The sequence below is a fragment of the Marmota marmota genome, unplaced genomic scaffold (genome assembly GCF_001458135.2).
Source record: "Marmota marmota marmota unplaced genomic scaffold, marMar, whole genome shotgun sequence".
NCBI classification, from domain to species: Eukaryota; Metazoa; Chordata; class Mammalia; order Rodentia; family Sciuridae; genus Marmota; species Marmota marmota.
The window spans coordinates 37,142,135-37,161,200 of NW_026000108.1; the positions used below are offsets into that span (position 1 = coordinate 37,142,135).

Genomic DNA, 19,066 nt, shown 5'->3' on the forward strand with positions numbered 1-19,066 from the left:
GTAGCAGAATACTGTTTTATCACTATTGCTTTTCAGCACAGTTTGAAATCAAGTTAGTACGATGCTTCCAGCTTTGTTCTTTTTGCTCATGATTGCTTTGGTTAAGTGCTGGTCTGTGTGGTTCTATAAGAAATTAGGGTTGTTTATTCTATTGGGGATTATAGTAAGTGATAATGTATATTTCAAAATGATGAAGAGAGTAAATGTGAAGCACTCTTTCAGGAATAAAATGATAAGTATTTGAGGAGATAGATATGTTAATTAGATATATTAAATGATTTAATTAGATATGTTATGCATATTAATTAGATATATATTAATTAAATATGTTATATATAACTATATAACTAGATATGTTAATATGATTTAATTATTCCACATTGTACTCATAAATCATAACATTACTTATCTGGCTTAATATAGTATTGGAGAGACCTTTGCTCTTGAGTCCAGCATATCTGAATTTGAATCCTGGCATTACCATTTAAAGACCATTTAAACTTGGAAACATTTCTAAACACCATTAGGTGTCAGCTTCCTTATCTTTGATATTGGGGTGAAAATGGCATTGACATGATAAGGCTATTATAAGTAATACATTAAACAATTCACATGAAGTAGTCAGAACAATGTCCCTAAAGAAGTCCAACTCACAATTCTCTGGGCCTAGGAATATATTGCCTCATATAGCAAGAAAGACTTCAAATGTTATTAAGAATTTCAAGAAGAGGAGATGATCTTCAATTATTTGGGCAGGCCAAATAGAATCTCAGAATCCTTATAAAAGGAAAGCTTTAGAGTCAGTGAAGAGAAGGACAGCAGCAGAGGTAGAGTTACGTGCTTTAGGATGGATGAAGGGATCTGCAACCCAGGAAAGCAAAGAGTTAGAAATGACAAGGAAATCCATCCTTTCTTAAAGTCTCCAAAAGGAACACAGACAGCCAACACTTTTTAGGACTTCCAACCTCTAGCACAGTAAAAGAATAAATTTGTGTTGTTTTAAGCCACTAAATGTGTGTAATTTGTCACATCAGCAATAAGATACTAATATAGTTTATAAAGTACTTAGCACAGGACCATCACACAGGACTCTCAGATGGTATATGCTCAAGCCACTCTGCCTCCTTAGCAGGCAAGAGTAGGAAAGAATAGTCCAGGAAAGAGTAGTTCAACCCACAGTCTTTCATCTACACAAGTCTACCACCTTTCCCAAGAAGGCTGAGTCTCCCCAAAGGGCTTAGTAACTTGACCATCTCTGATTTTCAAGGACTGCTTGCTATGAATTAGTTTAGTAAAAACCAATTGTTTATTACATGATATTTATAGAATAATTGTTCCACGAATGCTATCAAGATGTGGAATTCAGTCCTTTTTCATTCCAAGTTTAAAAATAAAACATTTAAGTGTGTGTGTGTGTGTGTTGTGTGTGTGTGTGTGTGTATGCATTCACACATGCGCACGCTTGCAGATGCATACTTGGTATTTGTAAGGCTTGGTTTAAGTCAATAGGGAAAGGGACAGCAAAAATCTTAAAATATAATATCATATGTGGCTATTCTTAAGTTTTTTTTCCTACCCTAACATTTGCTTCCCCAAGCCTTAATTCTTCTTAAATTTCATACAGCAGTTTATCTCCTTTTGTTTTCTAATCACTCCTAACTTGTGCCCGTAGGATTTCCTTCAAATACCAAGGTATTTTTCTAAACATATTACCATAGTGAACTATGAAGATAATATATGTTATTTTCTACCTAATTTAGTGAACACTTAGTAAATATTATCTGAAAAATATATAAAAGCTCATTAGTCATGAGTTAGGCTAGCCTCTCCACATTGTTTCATCAGTTTCTTTGGGTGGTATACCAAACATGGATTAAGGATGCAGGCTGGAGGACAAGCAAGCCATAGACCATGCCTCAAACACTTTACTCTTTTAACTGCTCCTATCTCACCAATCTTAGGGTTATAAATAGGGCTCAGTACTTACAACCTTTCCACCCCCACCCCTGATATTTCTCATATGCATTTCACACAGATCTTATTAAGGTATAAAATTATACAGAGATCAGGTTTAAAATTTGGGAACTCATCTTTATAAAATTAGAGGTTATCAGAAAATTTCAACTATATATAATTTGCTCATTTACTTAAGTTTAAGTTTACTTTAGTTCCCATTCTTATTTTAAAATGTGCTTTGCCCATGTGTGTTTTTGTGCACACATGTGTATTTCTCTATGTATATATGTGTACTCAGATTTTAAGCTACTTTTTTTTTTACACTCAAAGGCACTTGATCACTGAGCCATATCCCCACCCCTGTTTTGTATTTTATTTAGAGACAGGGTCTCACTGAGTTGTCTAACACTTCACTATTGCTGAGACTGGCTTTGAACTCACGATTCTCCTGTCTCAGCCTCCTAGCCACTGAGTAAACTTCTTTTGAGCTAGGATTCCTGGATTATGTTTTGTCAGCAATGGGAATCATGTTGCCTTCAGACATTAAATATATATGATTTGCGACTCCAGTGACTCTTAAGGTCAGCAACCATGCAGCACAAAACTTAATAAATGAATGCTACAACAACATTATTTCTGTTCATTCCAAAGTATCATAGGACCACGGATCTAACTAACAGCCCATTATAGTGTTCTGACTTAACCTTTGAAATGTCAATAAATTGGATTATAATGTAAGCCACTCTAAATGTTTTTGAAAGAAGAAGGATGAAAGTTATATTTTCGTGAATCTACCTCTGAGAAAGCTGTTTTTATAACAGTTACTTAATGCTTTTGCCTGTAACATAGTTTACTTGAATTTGCTATCTGCCCATAATCATATTTTTGCACACATGGAATGAATACCATGAGTGTAAAAAGTTAGAAACAGTTAAAAAATAATTCAGTCTTAAAACTCTCAACCCATCCAGTTTCATGATCTTTGGCACCTTTAACTCCACAAAAGATTGATGATATCAGCCTGCATCAGCCCCTTGAGTACATTCCTGTGTAGATGTGGTAATTAATTATCAAGGTGAATAATACTGCTGGGCAATCATATTAGGAAAGGAGAACAACTAGAAACACAAGAAGCAATCATGTTGCAGTTGTTCCTTCTCACCCAGAAGAGAGAAGAACCAAATAGAACCCTATCTAGGAACATCCTTCCTTTTGTTGATGATCTGAGAATTCTTGCTGAGCAATTTTTTTCCTACAAAGAGCTCATACACGCAACTCAATTAACCACAGCATTACAAAATCTAGAAATACCAAACTCTGAAATCATCAGAGTCCAACTCTTTGTTGTATAAATTCAAACACAGATTTATGAGTACTTGCTTGTATAAGGGTCTCTGTCTGAGTCTCAGTGATCTCTTCCTTCTCAGAGACCCTGATGGTTACCTGGTGACTGTATTTGTATTTTTGTAGCTTTCCTCCAACCCTTGATAAATAATCTTGGGAGTGTTTGCACCTACATTAGTCCAATGAAATCTTCTTGGACATTGGAAATTTGGAACAGACAGATCCCAAGAAAATTGTTTCTCAAGTTCTTGGAGCTCTGGAGTCCTTCCCTTGCTGAGTTGTGTGATTCCTCAACTCTCTTTGTTATCCTAATGGGATTTGGGAACAGACAATACCAAGGCAAAAAAGGTTGGAAAAATACCAAGTCGTGGCCAAACTTTGGTAAAATGTAAAGCTTCCCATAGTGATAATCAATTGTATGGTTTATACCTATTGATTGCTGAGTGGATTGATCATAATAGATTACAACAGTAATTATGGTTTTTTTAATAATTTTGGAGTTTTTAAATTACTCATAACTATAATAACCATATATATGAGATATTTACTTATTTATCTTCTTGATAATGCTTTTTTAACTGTACAAATTGCTTTATTAAAACTCCAGAGCCTCCCAACTTGTGAACCAGTGATTCAGTATAAGATTTTAATGCATGTCCCTGTTTTGATATGAAGTGGTTAAATAACCAGATGATATATGTGTGTCTGAATATGTAAATTAAGTGGCATATGCTGACCAGAGGGACACAAATAATATCCTCAATGATCCCTAAAGCTCTTTAATGGTTCAACAAATACCTGATTTTAATTTCATTTTAAAATATTATAATTAGACTAAAATAGAAAGCATACACATTTTAATAATCCCTATGCACATAGTAGTACATTCAGAACCAATATAATATTAACTTTGCTATCAGGTTAACTTATGGTATGTGGAGCACCAAGTAAAGCTTCCTTCTAATCTGTCATTAAGTGCCAATCACCCATGAATGCCCTTGAACTATGTATAAAGATTCATTGATGGTAAGGTGGTTCCTTGGCACAAGTGTTGGAATTCTTACTGTTTTTTGTTTTTGTTTTTGTTTTTGTTTTTCATTGTTGTTGTTTTCCTCAATTCAGGGTAGCCCATTTTGGGTCATATAAGATTGTTAAAAGCAAGTAAGTCCTTTACAATTTGTTAGGATTTTATCAACAATATGTAAATAAAATAAAACACACAAAAATAAATTGGTGCTAATAGGAAAGACCATAGTATTTAATATAAATAGTCCTGACTTTCAAATTTGTGTGCCCACTGAAATAGATACAACATTTGAATTTCTAAGGTAATTTTATATCAACAAATATGTTTTTTTTCATTTGTACTTCGTATATTGAGGTTGCCTATAAAGTTTAATTTTATTAAAGGATTCCACAGAGGAAAAATGTTTGAAAAGCGCCATGTAGTAGGGTTTCTTAACTTCAGCACCATTGATAGTTTGGAAGAGATAACTCTTTGTTCTTGGGGACTCTCCTGTGTGTTATGTGATTTTTAGTGACATTTCTGGCCTCCATACACTAATTCCAGTATCAAACTCCAGCATAAAAATTTAAAATGTGGATATTGTCAGTGTCCTCTATAAAGCAAACTTATCCCTGATCTAGAAACATTATATAATCACAGGATCATAGGGTTAGCCACACATTAGTAATTCCCAGGTAATGTTTACATTCTCACAATTCCTTTACCCATCAAGAGCCATTAAAAAAAAGAATATAGTAGACAGAAAATTTTAAAAGTATTTTAAAATATTTATTGTGTCATTTCATCTAAAGTGTTGAAATACTATACCAACTATAAAAGTTATATTGTAGAACTTCATTTTCAGACAACAAATGATATTCTTGATGTATTTATTGTTAAGTGAATAAATTTGAATTAAGCAACCCATATGTTCATGGGAACAGGAAAAAGGAAGCAATACGGTTAAATCCATTTATGTGTAAATTCTGGAATGCAATTAGTCTTCAAATTTTTTGCAAAACACTTTGAGAAAAAAAAATTTAACTTTAAAAACTCCTGTGTTCCCACCTAACACTCAAATAAATTCAATTAAATTGACCAATGTCTTGCCTAAGAGAATTCAAAAGTAATGTACAAATGTGAACTTTTATTTGGTAAAGAAAGTCAAAGAAAAATTGGAAAAGACTAAGGTTTTTCCTAATAATGTCTTTAAAAAGTTACCTATCTTTCTATTGAGTTAAAATAAATGACCACATCAATAACTCACCTTGGCAGCCTCAAAACTGCAATGGCTCTGATGTATAATTAAAGAATATGCATATGTATATGTGGTGTTTTATACGCCATGTGCCACATAAAGTTTGGTCAGTGAGGGATCCGACACATGATCGTGATTCCATGAGATTACAAAGGAGCTGGAAACTCCCTATTGCTTAGTGAATTGAAGTGGTTCTAACATCATAGCCAATGATCACAACACATTGCTCACATGTTTATGGTGATGCCGCTATAAACAAACCTACTGTGCTACCAGCCACGTGAAATTACAGCACATACAAATATATAAGGCACATAATACTTCATAATGATAATAAACTATTATACTGATTTATATGTATTTACTACACTATATCATTATTTCAGAGTGAACTCCTACTCATAAAAATATTAGACATAACTATGCTTCTATTCCCATAAAGTATTTCTAGAAAATTTCAGAAGTAACTGCTGAGAATTAAGGTAGAAATAAAACTAGTTATTAAATTTTGATCTTTTGAATTCTTTAAATTATTATTACATTTTGTAGGGGAGGCTCACTTAATTTTAAAAAAATACTATTTTAATTCCACAATGGTATCAAAAATTTGTAAGAGTGTATGAACCATATGAATTTCAGTTATTTTCAGACTCTACACACCAGGAAACCATCTCAAGTAAGAGAAAATGGGGAGATAATGGAAGTTGAGGTAGGATATCTACAGTCAAGATCCCAGAGTTTTGCATAAGTGTATCAGCTCTACAGGAACTGACAAATATTGTGTAGACTCTGATTCTAAGACAGTGTTTCTTCCCTGACTATGAACTACCTGCTGAACATAAGTGGACTAGGGCCTCAGATATTAATCTCAGATATCTCTCTAATAGTAGGGAATGTGAGACATCATAAATCACAGGAAGCTGGTTTCATTGTTGTATTATGTTATGGCAGGAGAGAAAGGTAAGCTTTGATGCATAATATAGATTCTTCCTATTCATTAATTCTGCAAATATTGGCAGAGACATTGCAAGTATACTAGTAAACACATAAAGTGCCATGAGATAATAGTAATTGTAATAATGGCCATCATTTAGGGAACCTCTACTAAGTACAGGGCACTGGGCTAAGAGCTTTGCACACATCAACTCTTAATCCAGAGAGCAATCCTAAGTAGTAGGTGTTTGATTAATGAAGACACTGAGCCTCCTGGATATAATTTAACCACACAAGAACACAACATAAGTGAGAAAAAAAAGCTAAGCCTCAACCCAATCTGGCTATCTTCAAAATCTTTAATCACAAGATTTTTTTACACAGCTTTATCTTGGTATCATTCACATATGGTTATTAATGGATAGTGAATTAATTACATTAATTATGAATTTGATATAATTCTCAATAAAGTACTAACAAACTAAATTCAACTGCATATTAAAAGAATCCTACACTATGAATTTATTCCTAGGATGCCAGGTTGGTTCGACATACACAAATTAAGCATTGCGATATACCACATTAATGGAATGAAGGACAGAAGCTATGTGATGATCTCAAAAGATGCAGAAAAAAAAATCATTTGACAAAATTTGATATCTCTTTATGATGAAGCCTCTCAACAAAATATGAATAAAAGGAACTTATCTCAATATAATAAAAATTATATATGAAAAACTCAGAGCTATCTTCACAATCAATTGCTCTTGAGATGAAAGCTAAAGATATCCTACTTCCTGACTTAAAATTATAATGCAAACTTGTAATAATCAAAACATTATAGTTATGGCATGAAAACAGATACATAAACCAACGAAACAGAGTAGGAGAACCCAGAAATAAAATCATATATTTATAATTTACCATCAACTGATCTTGAACAGGATGCCAAGAACACAAAGAGGAAAAGGATAGTCTCTTCAACAAATGGTGTTTAAAGACGTGGATACCCATGAGGAAAAAAAAATGAAATTTGGCTCCTATTCACAACTCATCTCAAAATGGATTAAAGAATTAACTTAAAAATTGAAACATTACAATTTCCAGTGGAAAACACAGGAGAAACCACTATGGCATTGGCCTTGGCAGTGATGTTTGATACCAAAATAAAATAAGAGCACAAATAGGCAGGTGAGATAACATCCAATTAAAAAGCTCTGCATAGCAAAGGGAAACATCAGTAAAATGTAAAGGCAACCTATGGAATGGGAGAAAATACCTGCAAACTTTATATATGATAAGAGGTTAATACTCAAAATATTTTAAAAACTCATATAACTCAATGCCAAAATACAAATAAAATGGGCCAAGGACTTATATAGACATTTCTTAAAAGAAAATATAAAGATGGTCAACAAGCATATGAAAAAGGTCCTCAACATTTCTAATTTATCAAAACCACAATGAGATATTATCTCATTCTTGTTAAGATGATTATTACAAAAAAGAAAAAGAAGTTAAATTTTGTTTAGGATATAGTAAAAAGAAAAGCTTTGCACACTGTTGATAAGAATATAAAGTACAACAACTTTGTTCTTGTTCAAAATTCCTTCACTTATTTGGGGTCTTTTTTGATTCTATAATAATTTTAGGATTTTTTTTCTTCTATTTATTTTTGTACAAAAATGCAATTGGATTTTGATAGAAATTGCATTGAACCTAGAAATTGTTTTGGGTGAGATAGACATTTTTGACAATATTAATTCTTCTAAGTCTATGATATGGGATGTCTTCTCATTTGCTTGTCTTTTTAAATTTCCTTCATTAATATTTTATTATTTGCAATGTAGAGGTTTTCCTTCTCTTTGGTTAAGTCAATTCCTAAACACCTTGTTATTGCTAAGGTAAATGTACAAGTTTTCTTAATTTCCCTTTCAGAGATTTAGTTGTTGATGTGTAGAAACACCACTGATTTTTTTCATATTGATTTTGTATCCTGAAAATTTACTGAATTCACTTGCTAATTCCAACAATTTTTTGGTAGAGTCTTCAGGGTTTTCTATGGATATGATCATGCCATCTGCAAACTGATAGTTATACTTATTTCCTTCTGATTTGAATGTCTGATTTCCTTTTCTTGCCTGATTGCTCAGACTGTGACTACCAGTGAACAGCAGTGGTGAGGTTGGGTGTCCTTGCCTTGTTCCAGATCTTATAGGAAAAGCTTTCCATTTCTCTGCATCTACTGAGATGGTTAACCAACATTTATTTTGTTAATAGGATGTATCATGTTAATTGATTTTTCCCTTAACCTCTTTTCCATTGGCTTCTGTTTTTTGTTTTTACCGCAGCTTCTGCTGATTGCTTTGTATCCATATGTGCATCCTAGGAATAAATTCCACTTGGTCAGTGTACAATCCTTTTAATATGCTCTTGAGTTCAGCTTTTCAGTAATATATTAAGGTTTGTGTGTCTATTCATCAGGGATATTGGCCTTTAGTGGGTTATTGGGCGGGGTGGGGGTGTTATTTTGTTTTGCTTTTTGTTGTTGTCATTGTTGCTTTTCCTTGTATTCTATTTGCCTAACTTTGGAATCAGGGTGATGCTGGTCTCATAAAATAAGTCTTAGAAACCAGATAAAGACACATCAAGGAAAGAAAACTACAGAAAATATCCCTGATGAAATAAGATGCAGAAAATCTTTAATAAAATATTAACAAATCATATTCAACAACATATTAAGAAGATTGGACATTGTGACCAAGTTGGTTTTTCTCAGGGATGCAAGGATGGTGTAGCATATGCAAATCAGTAAATGTAATCCGTCACATAAATAGAATTAATGATAAAATTGCATAGTCATCCCAATGGATGCAGAGTAAATCTTCAACAAAATCCAGCACCCACTCATGATAAAAAAAAGCACCAAAGAAACTGGGGATAGAAGAAACTTACCTCAACATTGTAAAGCTATATATGACAAACCCGAAGCCAACATCATAGTGAATAGGGAAGAACTGAAAGCATTTTCTTTAAAATCTGAAACAGGACAAGGATGTATGTACACTCTCACCACTCCTACTCAATACAATACTAGAAATTCTTCCAAGAGTCATTAGGTAAGAGAAGGAAATAAAAGAGAAAAATAGAAAAGGAAGAAGTCAAATTATTACTCTTTAAGGATGATATGATCCTATACTTAGAAGATTTAAAAGACTACTAGCACTAATAAACAAATTCAGCAAAATAGCACATTAAAAAAATCAACATACAAAAAACATCAACATACAAAAATCAATAGTTTTACTATTACCAATAATGAATCTACAGAAAGAAATTAGGACAACAATCCCCATTCACAATAACCTCAAAAAAAGAAATAAAATAAAACACCTAGGAATAAATCTAGCCAAGGAGGTGAAAGACTTCTACAATGAAAACTATAGAACATTGAAGGAAGAAATTGAAGAAGACCTTTAGAAGATGGAAAGACCGCTCATGTTCTTGGATAGGCAAAATTAATATTGTTAAATTGGTCATACTACCAAAATACCAAAAGCGATTTGAAGATTCAATGTAATTACTATCAAAATATCAATGACATTCTTCACAGAACAAGAAGAAACATTTCTAAAATTTATTTGTAAGAATAAAAGATCCAGAATAGCAAAAGCAATTCTAAGCCAAAAAAAAAAAAAAAAAAACAATGCTGGAGGTATCACAATACATTACTTCAAATTATTCTACAGAGCTAAAGTAACAAAAACTGCATGGCACAGGCATAAAAACACACACATAGAGCAATGGCACGGAATAGACAAACCACACATCTACAGTCATCTGATCCTTAACAAAGGTGCCAAAAAAATACATTCAAAAAAAGACATCCTTTTAAACCAATAGTGCTAGGAAAACTGGTTATTTGTACATAAAAGAATGGGACTAGACTCTATCTCACCCTGCACAAAAGTTAACCCAAAATGGAACAAAGACTTAGGAATTAGACAAGAAACTATACAATTTCTAGAAGAAAACATAGGGTCAACACTCCAGTATACAGTCACAGGCAATGACTTTCTCAGTAGTACCCCTAAAGCTCAGGAAGTAATGCCAAGAGTTAATAAATGAGATGACATCAATTTAAAAAGCTTCAATACAGCAAAGAAAATAATTAAGAATATGAAGAGAGGATCTACAGAATGGGGGAAAAATCTTTGCTAGCTATTTTTCTGACACAGGGTTAATATCTAGAATATATAAAAAAAAATTAATACCAAAAAAATTAATAAAGGAGCAAATGAATTAAACAGGCACTTCTTGGAAGAAAAAATACAAATAGCCAACAAATATATGGAAAAATCATCAACATCAATACTAATCAGGGAACTGCAAATCAAAACTATGCTGAGATTTTATTTCACTCTAGTGAGAATGGTAGTTATCAAGAATACAAATAATAATAAATTATGGAGAGAATAAGGAGAAAAAGGAACACTTTTATACTGTTGATAGGTGTACACATGAGTACAATCACTATGGAAATCAGTGTGGAGGTTTCCCAAAAGACTAGGAATGGAACCAGCACATGATTTATCCTAAAGAATTAAAGAAATAATACTCAGTGATACATGTATACCTGTGTTTATAGCAGCAAAATTCACAATAGCCAAACTATGGAACCAGTCTAGGTGTCTATTGATGGTTAAATGGATAAGAAAATAATGTGGTATATATACACAATGTAGTTTTATTCAGCCATGAAGAAGAATGGAATTATGTCATAGGCAGGAAAAATTGATAGAACTAAGTAAAATAAGTCAAACTTAGGGACCAAGGAGAGGAGGAAAGAAAAGGGGGAAATACTGGGAAATGATATTGGTCAAATTATATTGTTACATATATTGTTATTGTGCATGTATCAATATGTAACCACCACAAATCCCACCATTATGTACAACTATAAAGCATCAATTAAAATATATAAAAAAATGAGTGTTGAAGAGTTCCCTCTTCTATTAATTCTTATTTGAATGTACGGTAAAAAACTCACCCATGAGGCCATCTGGTTCTGGGCTTTTCTTTCTTGAAGGTTTTGATTACTAATTTAATCTCCTTGTAACGTTCAAACTTTATTTCTTCTTGAAACAGCCTTGGCAGTGTATATATTTCTATGAATTTATTCATTGCTATTTATCCCATCTAGGCTACCCAATTTGTTGATGTATAATTGTTCACAGTAGTTTCTTATGATCTCACAAACGTTTTGCGCTTTGTTTCTGCCACTTGATAAACATGATTGGGGACTGGGAAGGCTGTGGAGGAAATATTAGCACTTTTCTGATGTCTTTTTCCTCTCTTACCCTGGCAGGATCACAACTACTGCCGCATGTATGATGGATCTTCGAAGATACCCTCTGGATGAACAAAACTGCACCCTGGAGATTGAAAGTTGTGAGTTACTTGCACAAGGGAATGAGAAAAAGAGATATTTGCTTGACCCAATTTAATTCAATCTTTCACTGAGTTCACTGGGGCTAGAATGTTTTTAGCTGCAAACTTCTGCCAACTTTTTGAGGGATTTAGAGTCTAGGATATTTTCCCTTATATTTGTGGTTCAACGGTAGTATCAATGACATTATGTTTTGGACACCTAGGGAAAGTCCACTTATTTTAGCTCAATAATTTATAAACTCATGCTTTTTCCTTCTTAGAGTGGAATTTCTTCCACAGCTTTCCAATAGCCAAGCTGCATTAATAATAGAGGGAGACATTTCAAATGAAGACTCTGTGCAAATGTTTTAAGTTGTAAAGGATTGTAAATTGTCTTTTCCAAAAAGTTTGTGGTAGAGTCTGATGCAAAAGATCTCTTTATTTATGAAATGAATAAGATAATAAATGATACCTTATGAGGATTATACTTGGGTCAAAAATTTACTGTTTTTGAGGTCAAGATTTTGGATTGTCTTCTAGGACTGTTTTTTATTGATCAATTTCCTAATAATACGAATATTTTAATTGCCAAGATTTAATCCTGATTGACAGTCTTACCATTATTTCTCAGCCATCAACCTATAGGCATTTGAGCCCTCTAATTGTGAATACTAGAGATAGACCACTTCTTTGTTCTGAGAGGTGCAGAAAGTTGCAATAGAAAATTCAGGCTATTACTATATTACTTAATGTGGTGTGAGAAACAGATGGTGTATTTAGACCATTAAATTCTTTCTGAATCTAAACATCAAGAAGGCAAGGGAAAACGGGGGAAAAAATCCAGTTGACCCTACGGTCTTATTGAAAACAAATGTGTTTCCCTAGAATGTGACTAAATATTGAGCAAAACCTTTAATTTTCCAGTTTCATAAAAGAAAAAGTATAGAAATGAAGTTATTTCTATAGAAATAGCTCTAAATTTAGACATAGAGATTGTTCTATTATCTCTGGAGTAAACAAGAAAATTCATGAATTATTATTTAATTAATAGTCTACCTTTAAAGCTCACTACATAAAGAAGGCCCTGAATACAGAAAGGTGTTAATAATGAGAGTATCAATGGTGATTTGGGGTTTGAATGCCAAAGATCAAATTCAAACCATAAAATCATTCATTAACTGATGGCTAATGATATTTTATAAATAAAGCAGATCTGTAGTTCAACAATTAAGCTTTTACTTTTGTAACTGTGATACAAAAGACGGATAAACCACAGGTTACTTGGGCATGTAGGTTCTTCAGGCCTTCTGCTTTTCCATTGACTTGTGATTTTTTTCTTTTTTTACTTTGGCTTCTGCCATATAGAATTGGGACCTAACTACTTAAAATTCTAAGATCTATGGCTTTCGTTTACTTAAAGAAACAATGAACTTTGATATGTACTTAAATTGATTCTATGTTTTAAATTACAAATTGAAATAATCTGCATTTTCTCCCAAATTTCATATTTTATTTATAACGAATACTGAGTTTTCCTACTGTTATAGGTTAACATTTTTTTTCCAAGTTAGCAAATTTCTTTCTTTTTTTTCCAGAGGGAGAAAGCTTATTTTTCTGTTTTTTGCAATACTGGAGATTGAATCCAAGTCTTTGTGCATGCTAAGCAAGCACTCTGCTACTGAGCCACATCCTCTGCCCTCTACACATTGCTTGAAATGAGCAAATATCTTTGAAAAAACCTACTAAAGGTCACACATACACAAAGATAATCTGAACACCCCATATTTACTAAAGAAACTGAATCCATAAATAATTACCTTATTAAAAAAATCGCCAAGCCCTGATGATTTCACTGGTGGATTTTTACCAAAATTTAATGGAAGAAATTTTTTATTCATATTAGAAAATAGATGACTTTTAGGTTCACTTATCATATCATATATGACCAAAACCAAATCTATAAATGAAATAAAAATTAAACAAAATTTTCATGGAGCAAGAATTGAAGAAGGCCAGACAGTCAAATAGTATACAAAATAATCATAAAACTTGGTGTCAGACCCAGGAATATGACAATCATTAAGGCATTTGGTAACATGCAATCAGTTACATAGACAGAGGAAGGAGCATAATCACTGGGATTCTAAAGTCAGCTAAGATGCCTGAGTGCATACAGATGCTAGATCGAGGTGATCCTGCAACAGGTCATAAAACACCAGTCCCTAGATAGGCTTACATAAAGCAAAGCAGAAACCCATGCCTGAAAGAATTTGTGTAATGAAGATTTTATGAAAGCAGAAACTTCAGGAGGAGAGGAAGAAAACATGGATCTGCCTTCAATTTGCCAAACTGAAGCAAGTCATCATACAAAACCTTAGTTAAAAAAAAAAAAGTATTCTAACAACATTTGAGAAAGGATGGATCTGAAATTCTGAAAGATAAAATAACTTACCCAGGCCACCACAGGGCAAGGATAGTGGAAGCTTGGGAATTCAAACCCAAGTGCTCTACACTTCATCACAGAATCCTGCAATCTACACATGAGCACGGGACATAGCCTCAGTACCTGGAATTGGAAACACTCTCAGCTAAGTTGGTAATACTGAATCACTAAGGACTGGTCTGTACTTCCCCAAATTACTCCTGAAAAAAGTCAAAATAGACCCCAAAATATGAAGCAGAATCTTAAATTTTAGGTCAAGGGTCAAATAAGTATAGCTGCAGAAAGAAGGGAGCTATTGACTCAGAAAGCAAGCAGGCATTGACTCCATTGCCGTTTCTCTTAAAAAAAAAAAAAATCCTTATATGCCTTCTTAACAACAGGGTAAACCAAAATAAAGAAACAGCTTTAAGCAACGTAGTCAATGTTATGGAGTCCACATGAGCTTTATTTGTTTCTTCCCTAAGTACCTAAGTACACAACATAGTGCTAAGTATTAATAAATACTGAATTGCTTGTTCATCCATTTTAACATTTCACAAAGAAAGGTGTCATTTGGAACAGCTTTCCCTGAGTTGACAATGTACCAAGACTATGACTGAGCTTAAAAGCAATTACAAATCAGAGGCTTTAGTGCTGGTTGAGAAATAAGAATGGTAAAGTAGACATTCCACTGATACAAGATTGAACCAATTACACTTTTTTGTGACCAGTGGAGTGGAAATTTTGCCTATATTACAAAATATACTAGTTTGTATGCTCTTCCCATCCAAGGCTGGGGAAATGTTTTCCTTCAATGAGTCCTTTGAGACAAATTAAAGATGTTTTGCTTATCTTTAATGTCATCTGATCAAGGAAAATTGGAAAGGCCATAAACCCTTGTTAAATTGAAAATTTACTTGAACTTGGAGCAGATTATTAGCTTCATAGCCCTGGGATGCTATAAAATGAGTTAATGGCATATAGAAAAATCAATCAAAGAATTTTGTATAAAGAAGATTTGGAATTTGAAATCAATAAAGCTATCATGGGAAGGTTGAAGGCCTCATGGAGATGTGGACAGGGCCTAGGACAATAATCTTGGAGGAATAAGGTGTCTTTTTCCATTTTCTGCTGCACAAATTGAGGAAAATCTTTACCCTAATCTTACCTGCTCATTTTCAGCAGGTGGGTGTGACCTCTCACTACCCTCAAAAAAATGTCGAAGCCAGTTCAAGTTTGAAATCTCTGTGTTCTCATTCATCTTCTTCTAAACCTCCTTGTTCACCAGACTGAGTTGACTAACCCTTGGATTTCAATTCTTTTCATAGACTCTTTCTGCCCTCAGTGATCAGGATATCATTTCTTTCTTCTTCCTCTGAAAAGGGATAATCTGAACCCAATTATCTCACCCCTAATCATCTCAGATTCCCAATCTTGCCCTTTCTACTTACCTTTTTTCATAGCCTATAAAAAGCTGAAAACTCTTCTCATCATAAAACACTATCTCTGAACTTCCCTTAACGCCCCTACTTTCTTTTTTTCCAAACTACTTGAAAGAATGATTTATGTCTGTTGTCTATTGCCTCAACTTCCTCTCAATTTACTGCAATTTGGAACAAACCTACCTATCTCCCACCTTTCCAATATAACATTTCTCAGAAGATCACAAAGGGCCTGCTTTCTTTCCATCTTTGTTCCAGTGACTCTCAAATTTTTATCTCCCAGCTCAAATCTCCTCCAAGTCCTGGACTTAGAGGGTATACATAGCCCTCTTCCTAGTATATCTATTTTGATGATTTATAGGCATCTTAATTTGTTCAAAATTTAATTCTAGGGTTCATCCTCCCAAATAAGTTTTTTCTTATCTGGTCTCCTTAATCTCCTACCCAATCAGAGTCTGAGGACTAATTACTCACACCTCCCTCTCACTCACAATCCTTTCCTCCAATCCATTGTCAAGACCTTCCATTTCTCTCCGACACTGCTGCCACCAATGCACACCACACTGCCATTACTTCACACCGGGATCATTGTGGCAGTCTCTTTATCATCTCTTTATTACTCCTCATGCTTTCACTCTTGACTGCCTCCAACCCAACCTGGATACCAGAGTGGCCTCCATAACATGCCAATTGGGTCATATCGCTGCTGTATTTAAAAAGATTCAACCTTCTCATTTCACCAAGAAAACTGTCCAGGCTTCTTAATTTGACTTTTAAGCCTTTGTGACTTACCTCAATATCTTCAATCTCACCTGTAGTCATTCTCCCCAACTTTTTAAAAATTACACTGAGCTTCAACACCAAGGACTCCTTTCTTTTTTGTAGGTTTAGTGCTCTCATGTTTGCATTCTCTCTCTCTCTCTCTCTCTCTCTCTCTCTCTCCCTCCCTCTCTCCCTCTCTCTGTTTTTGCCCCATCCCCCACAGTACTTTACCACTGAATCCCCAGGCCTTTTTTTTTTGGAACCTCCAGAGACAAGATTTCACTAAACTACTGAGACACTAAGTAATTGCCAAGACTGGCCTCAAATTTGTGATCTTCCTGACTCAGCCTCCTGAGTCCCTGGGATTATAGGTATGCACCACCCAGCCTGGTTCACAATTTCAGTTCTTACCTTATGATATTACCATCTTGTTGCTTCCATTGCTTCAGATCAGGATGCTTTTTCCCAATTTAATCATTTAGGCGTTTCCCAACTCATTCTTCAGAAGCTTTCCTGGTCACTCAAGTCTGGTTAGGAAGCCCTAGCTACTGTTTCTATGTGCCCTATTTATTTGGGATTCATGATTTATGATTGTGTCCTTCAAAATCTGTATGTTGAAACATAATCACTAGTGTGATATGATAAGAAGCTGGTACTTTAGGTGGACGTTTTATTAAAGGGGTTATTGCCCTTATGAAAGAGGCCATAGAGAGCTGCCTTTTCCCTTCTACTACATAACCAGAAGACACCACATGTGAAAGAGAAATTGGGCCCTTGCCCCAGCTACAGTACTTTGCTTAGACTTCTCAGCCTTCAGAACTGTGAAAAGTATATGCCTGTTGTTTGTAAGCTATCCAGTTGATGGCATTTTGTATAGCAGCCCAGTGGACTAAGATGTTCATGTAACACTTCGTACTTTGTGGGGCTTTTTTTCCATATTTACTGCTTCTTCCCCTATAGATTATAAACTCTGGGAGGGAAGGGATTATTGCTTTGTTCACTACCCAATACTTAAATCCTAGCCTAGCATCTGATTATAAGTATTTGTGGCATGAATGTATGTTAAATTTCTTAGCTCCAAATTTTTTCCACTCTTGTGAATTTTAGAAGATGAGCATAGTTTTAGCTTTTCAGATAATATTTAAAGTACAGAGTTTTTACTTGCAATAAAAATATGCTTTCAAATATACAAGTTTATATTCATGCTTTAAGAGTATCTCAAAACTCAAGTAAATGTGTCAACCAAGAGCCAGATAGAGAAAAACCTAGCATTTTAATTACTTTAGGAATCTCGGTAGACTGATAAACATCTTAAACACTATGAATTATTTTTGCCTTATCAGAAGTCATTAATTATCTATGTGCTTCCTACCTGAACTTGAACCAAGTTATCAAAGACAAAATTCAGTGAAATCTGGTTATTTTTATACTTGTTTCTTGTAAAAATAACTTGATGACTTTCAATGTAGGCATTATCTTAATGTATTAAATTTAATGAACCATCCAACCAATCTGTCTCTTAGACTCATAATATTGTCATCTTTTAATTTAAACATTTTAGTAGTCTCAACATATATACAGAATTTCAAGTAGTAGTCATTTCTGATTATTTTCAAAATAGAATTGTTTTCTTGTCCATAAAAATAGCAGGTGATAAAAACAATGTATCTGCCTAAAAAAACAGCCTCGCCTAAATGTAGAAAATTGTAAAGTCTCCATCACCGCCTGCGTGGGGAGGGAATAGGTAACCATTGGAGGTATGGGCCTGCTGGAAATAAAAACTCTGAAAAGTAATATTAAGAAATAAACACAAAAGATGAGAAATATATTATTCAAAGTGCGAGCATTGACAGGTGGAAGAGACCTGATGGGTCTGATCTGCACTAAGGGAAAAGCCCTCAAATGCTTTATTGATAATGAAACACATCAAAGGGAATCAGTGAGAAGCTTCTTCAGGAAAATAGGATGAAATGGTGAAAACAAGTTGTCTGGGGCTTGGCAGGTTACGCCAAGTGGCTACATTTGAACTTAGGGCTGTGAGCTAAGGCAGGGCGCCAGCATGATCTGGGCTTTTCTTGAATTTTACCCAGGAGTTCTCAGAAAAGCAACCTCCCTGCCTTATGATGGCTCAAACAAACTCATAATTCACACACAGCTTCCAACGGTAAAGTTTACAGAATTGAAATAATACATTTTATTATGTAATGTGCTATAATAGCACCTGGAAAAAAAATCACAGTAAGTACAGTGTCCAGACAGAAGATAAGAATACGTCTATAAGCCTGCTCTTATATGGCCACATCTGAAGAACTGTATCCAGTTTCTAAGGCCATGTAAGATAACTTTACACAGAGGGAAGAAATGGAGATATCTGGGAAGGAAAATTTAGGAGTCAGAACTTCCATTTTTGAATATTTTAACCACTATGATATATAAAAGAGAAACTTTATGTTTGGAGATGTTCAGTGCATTAGAACAGGTTCTCCAGGGAAGCAGAACCCTAAGAACCCTAT

At 34.0% G+C, this 19,066-nt stretch overlaps 1 protein-coding gene across 1 annotated transcript in view; it reads left to right on the forward strand.

Moving 5' to 3' along the window:
- Gabrb1 (gamma-aminobutyric acid type A receptor subunit beta1) overlaps positions 1-19,066 on the forward strand; it is a 367,858-nt gene that overhangs the window by 262,784 nt on the left and 86,008 nt on the right. The window contains exon 5 of the mRNA XM_015481811.2: positions 11,866-11,948. Within this exon, the coding sequence (XP_015337297.1) occupies positions 11,866-11,948 (83 nt within the window). The remainder of the gene's footprint in view (positions 1-11,865; positions 11,949-19,066) is intronic.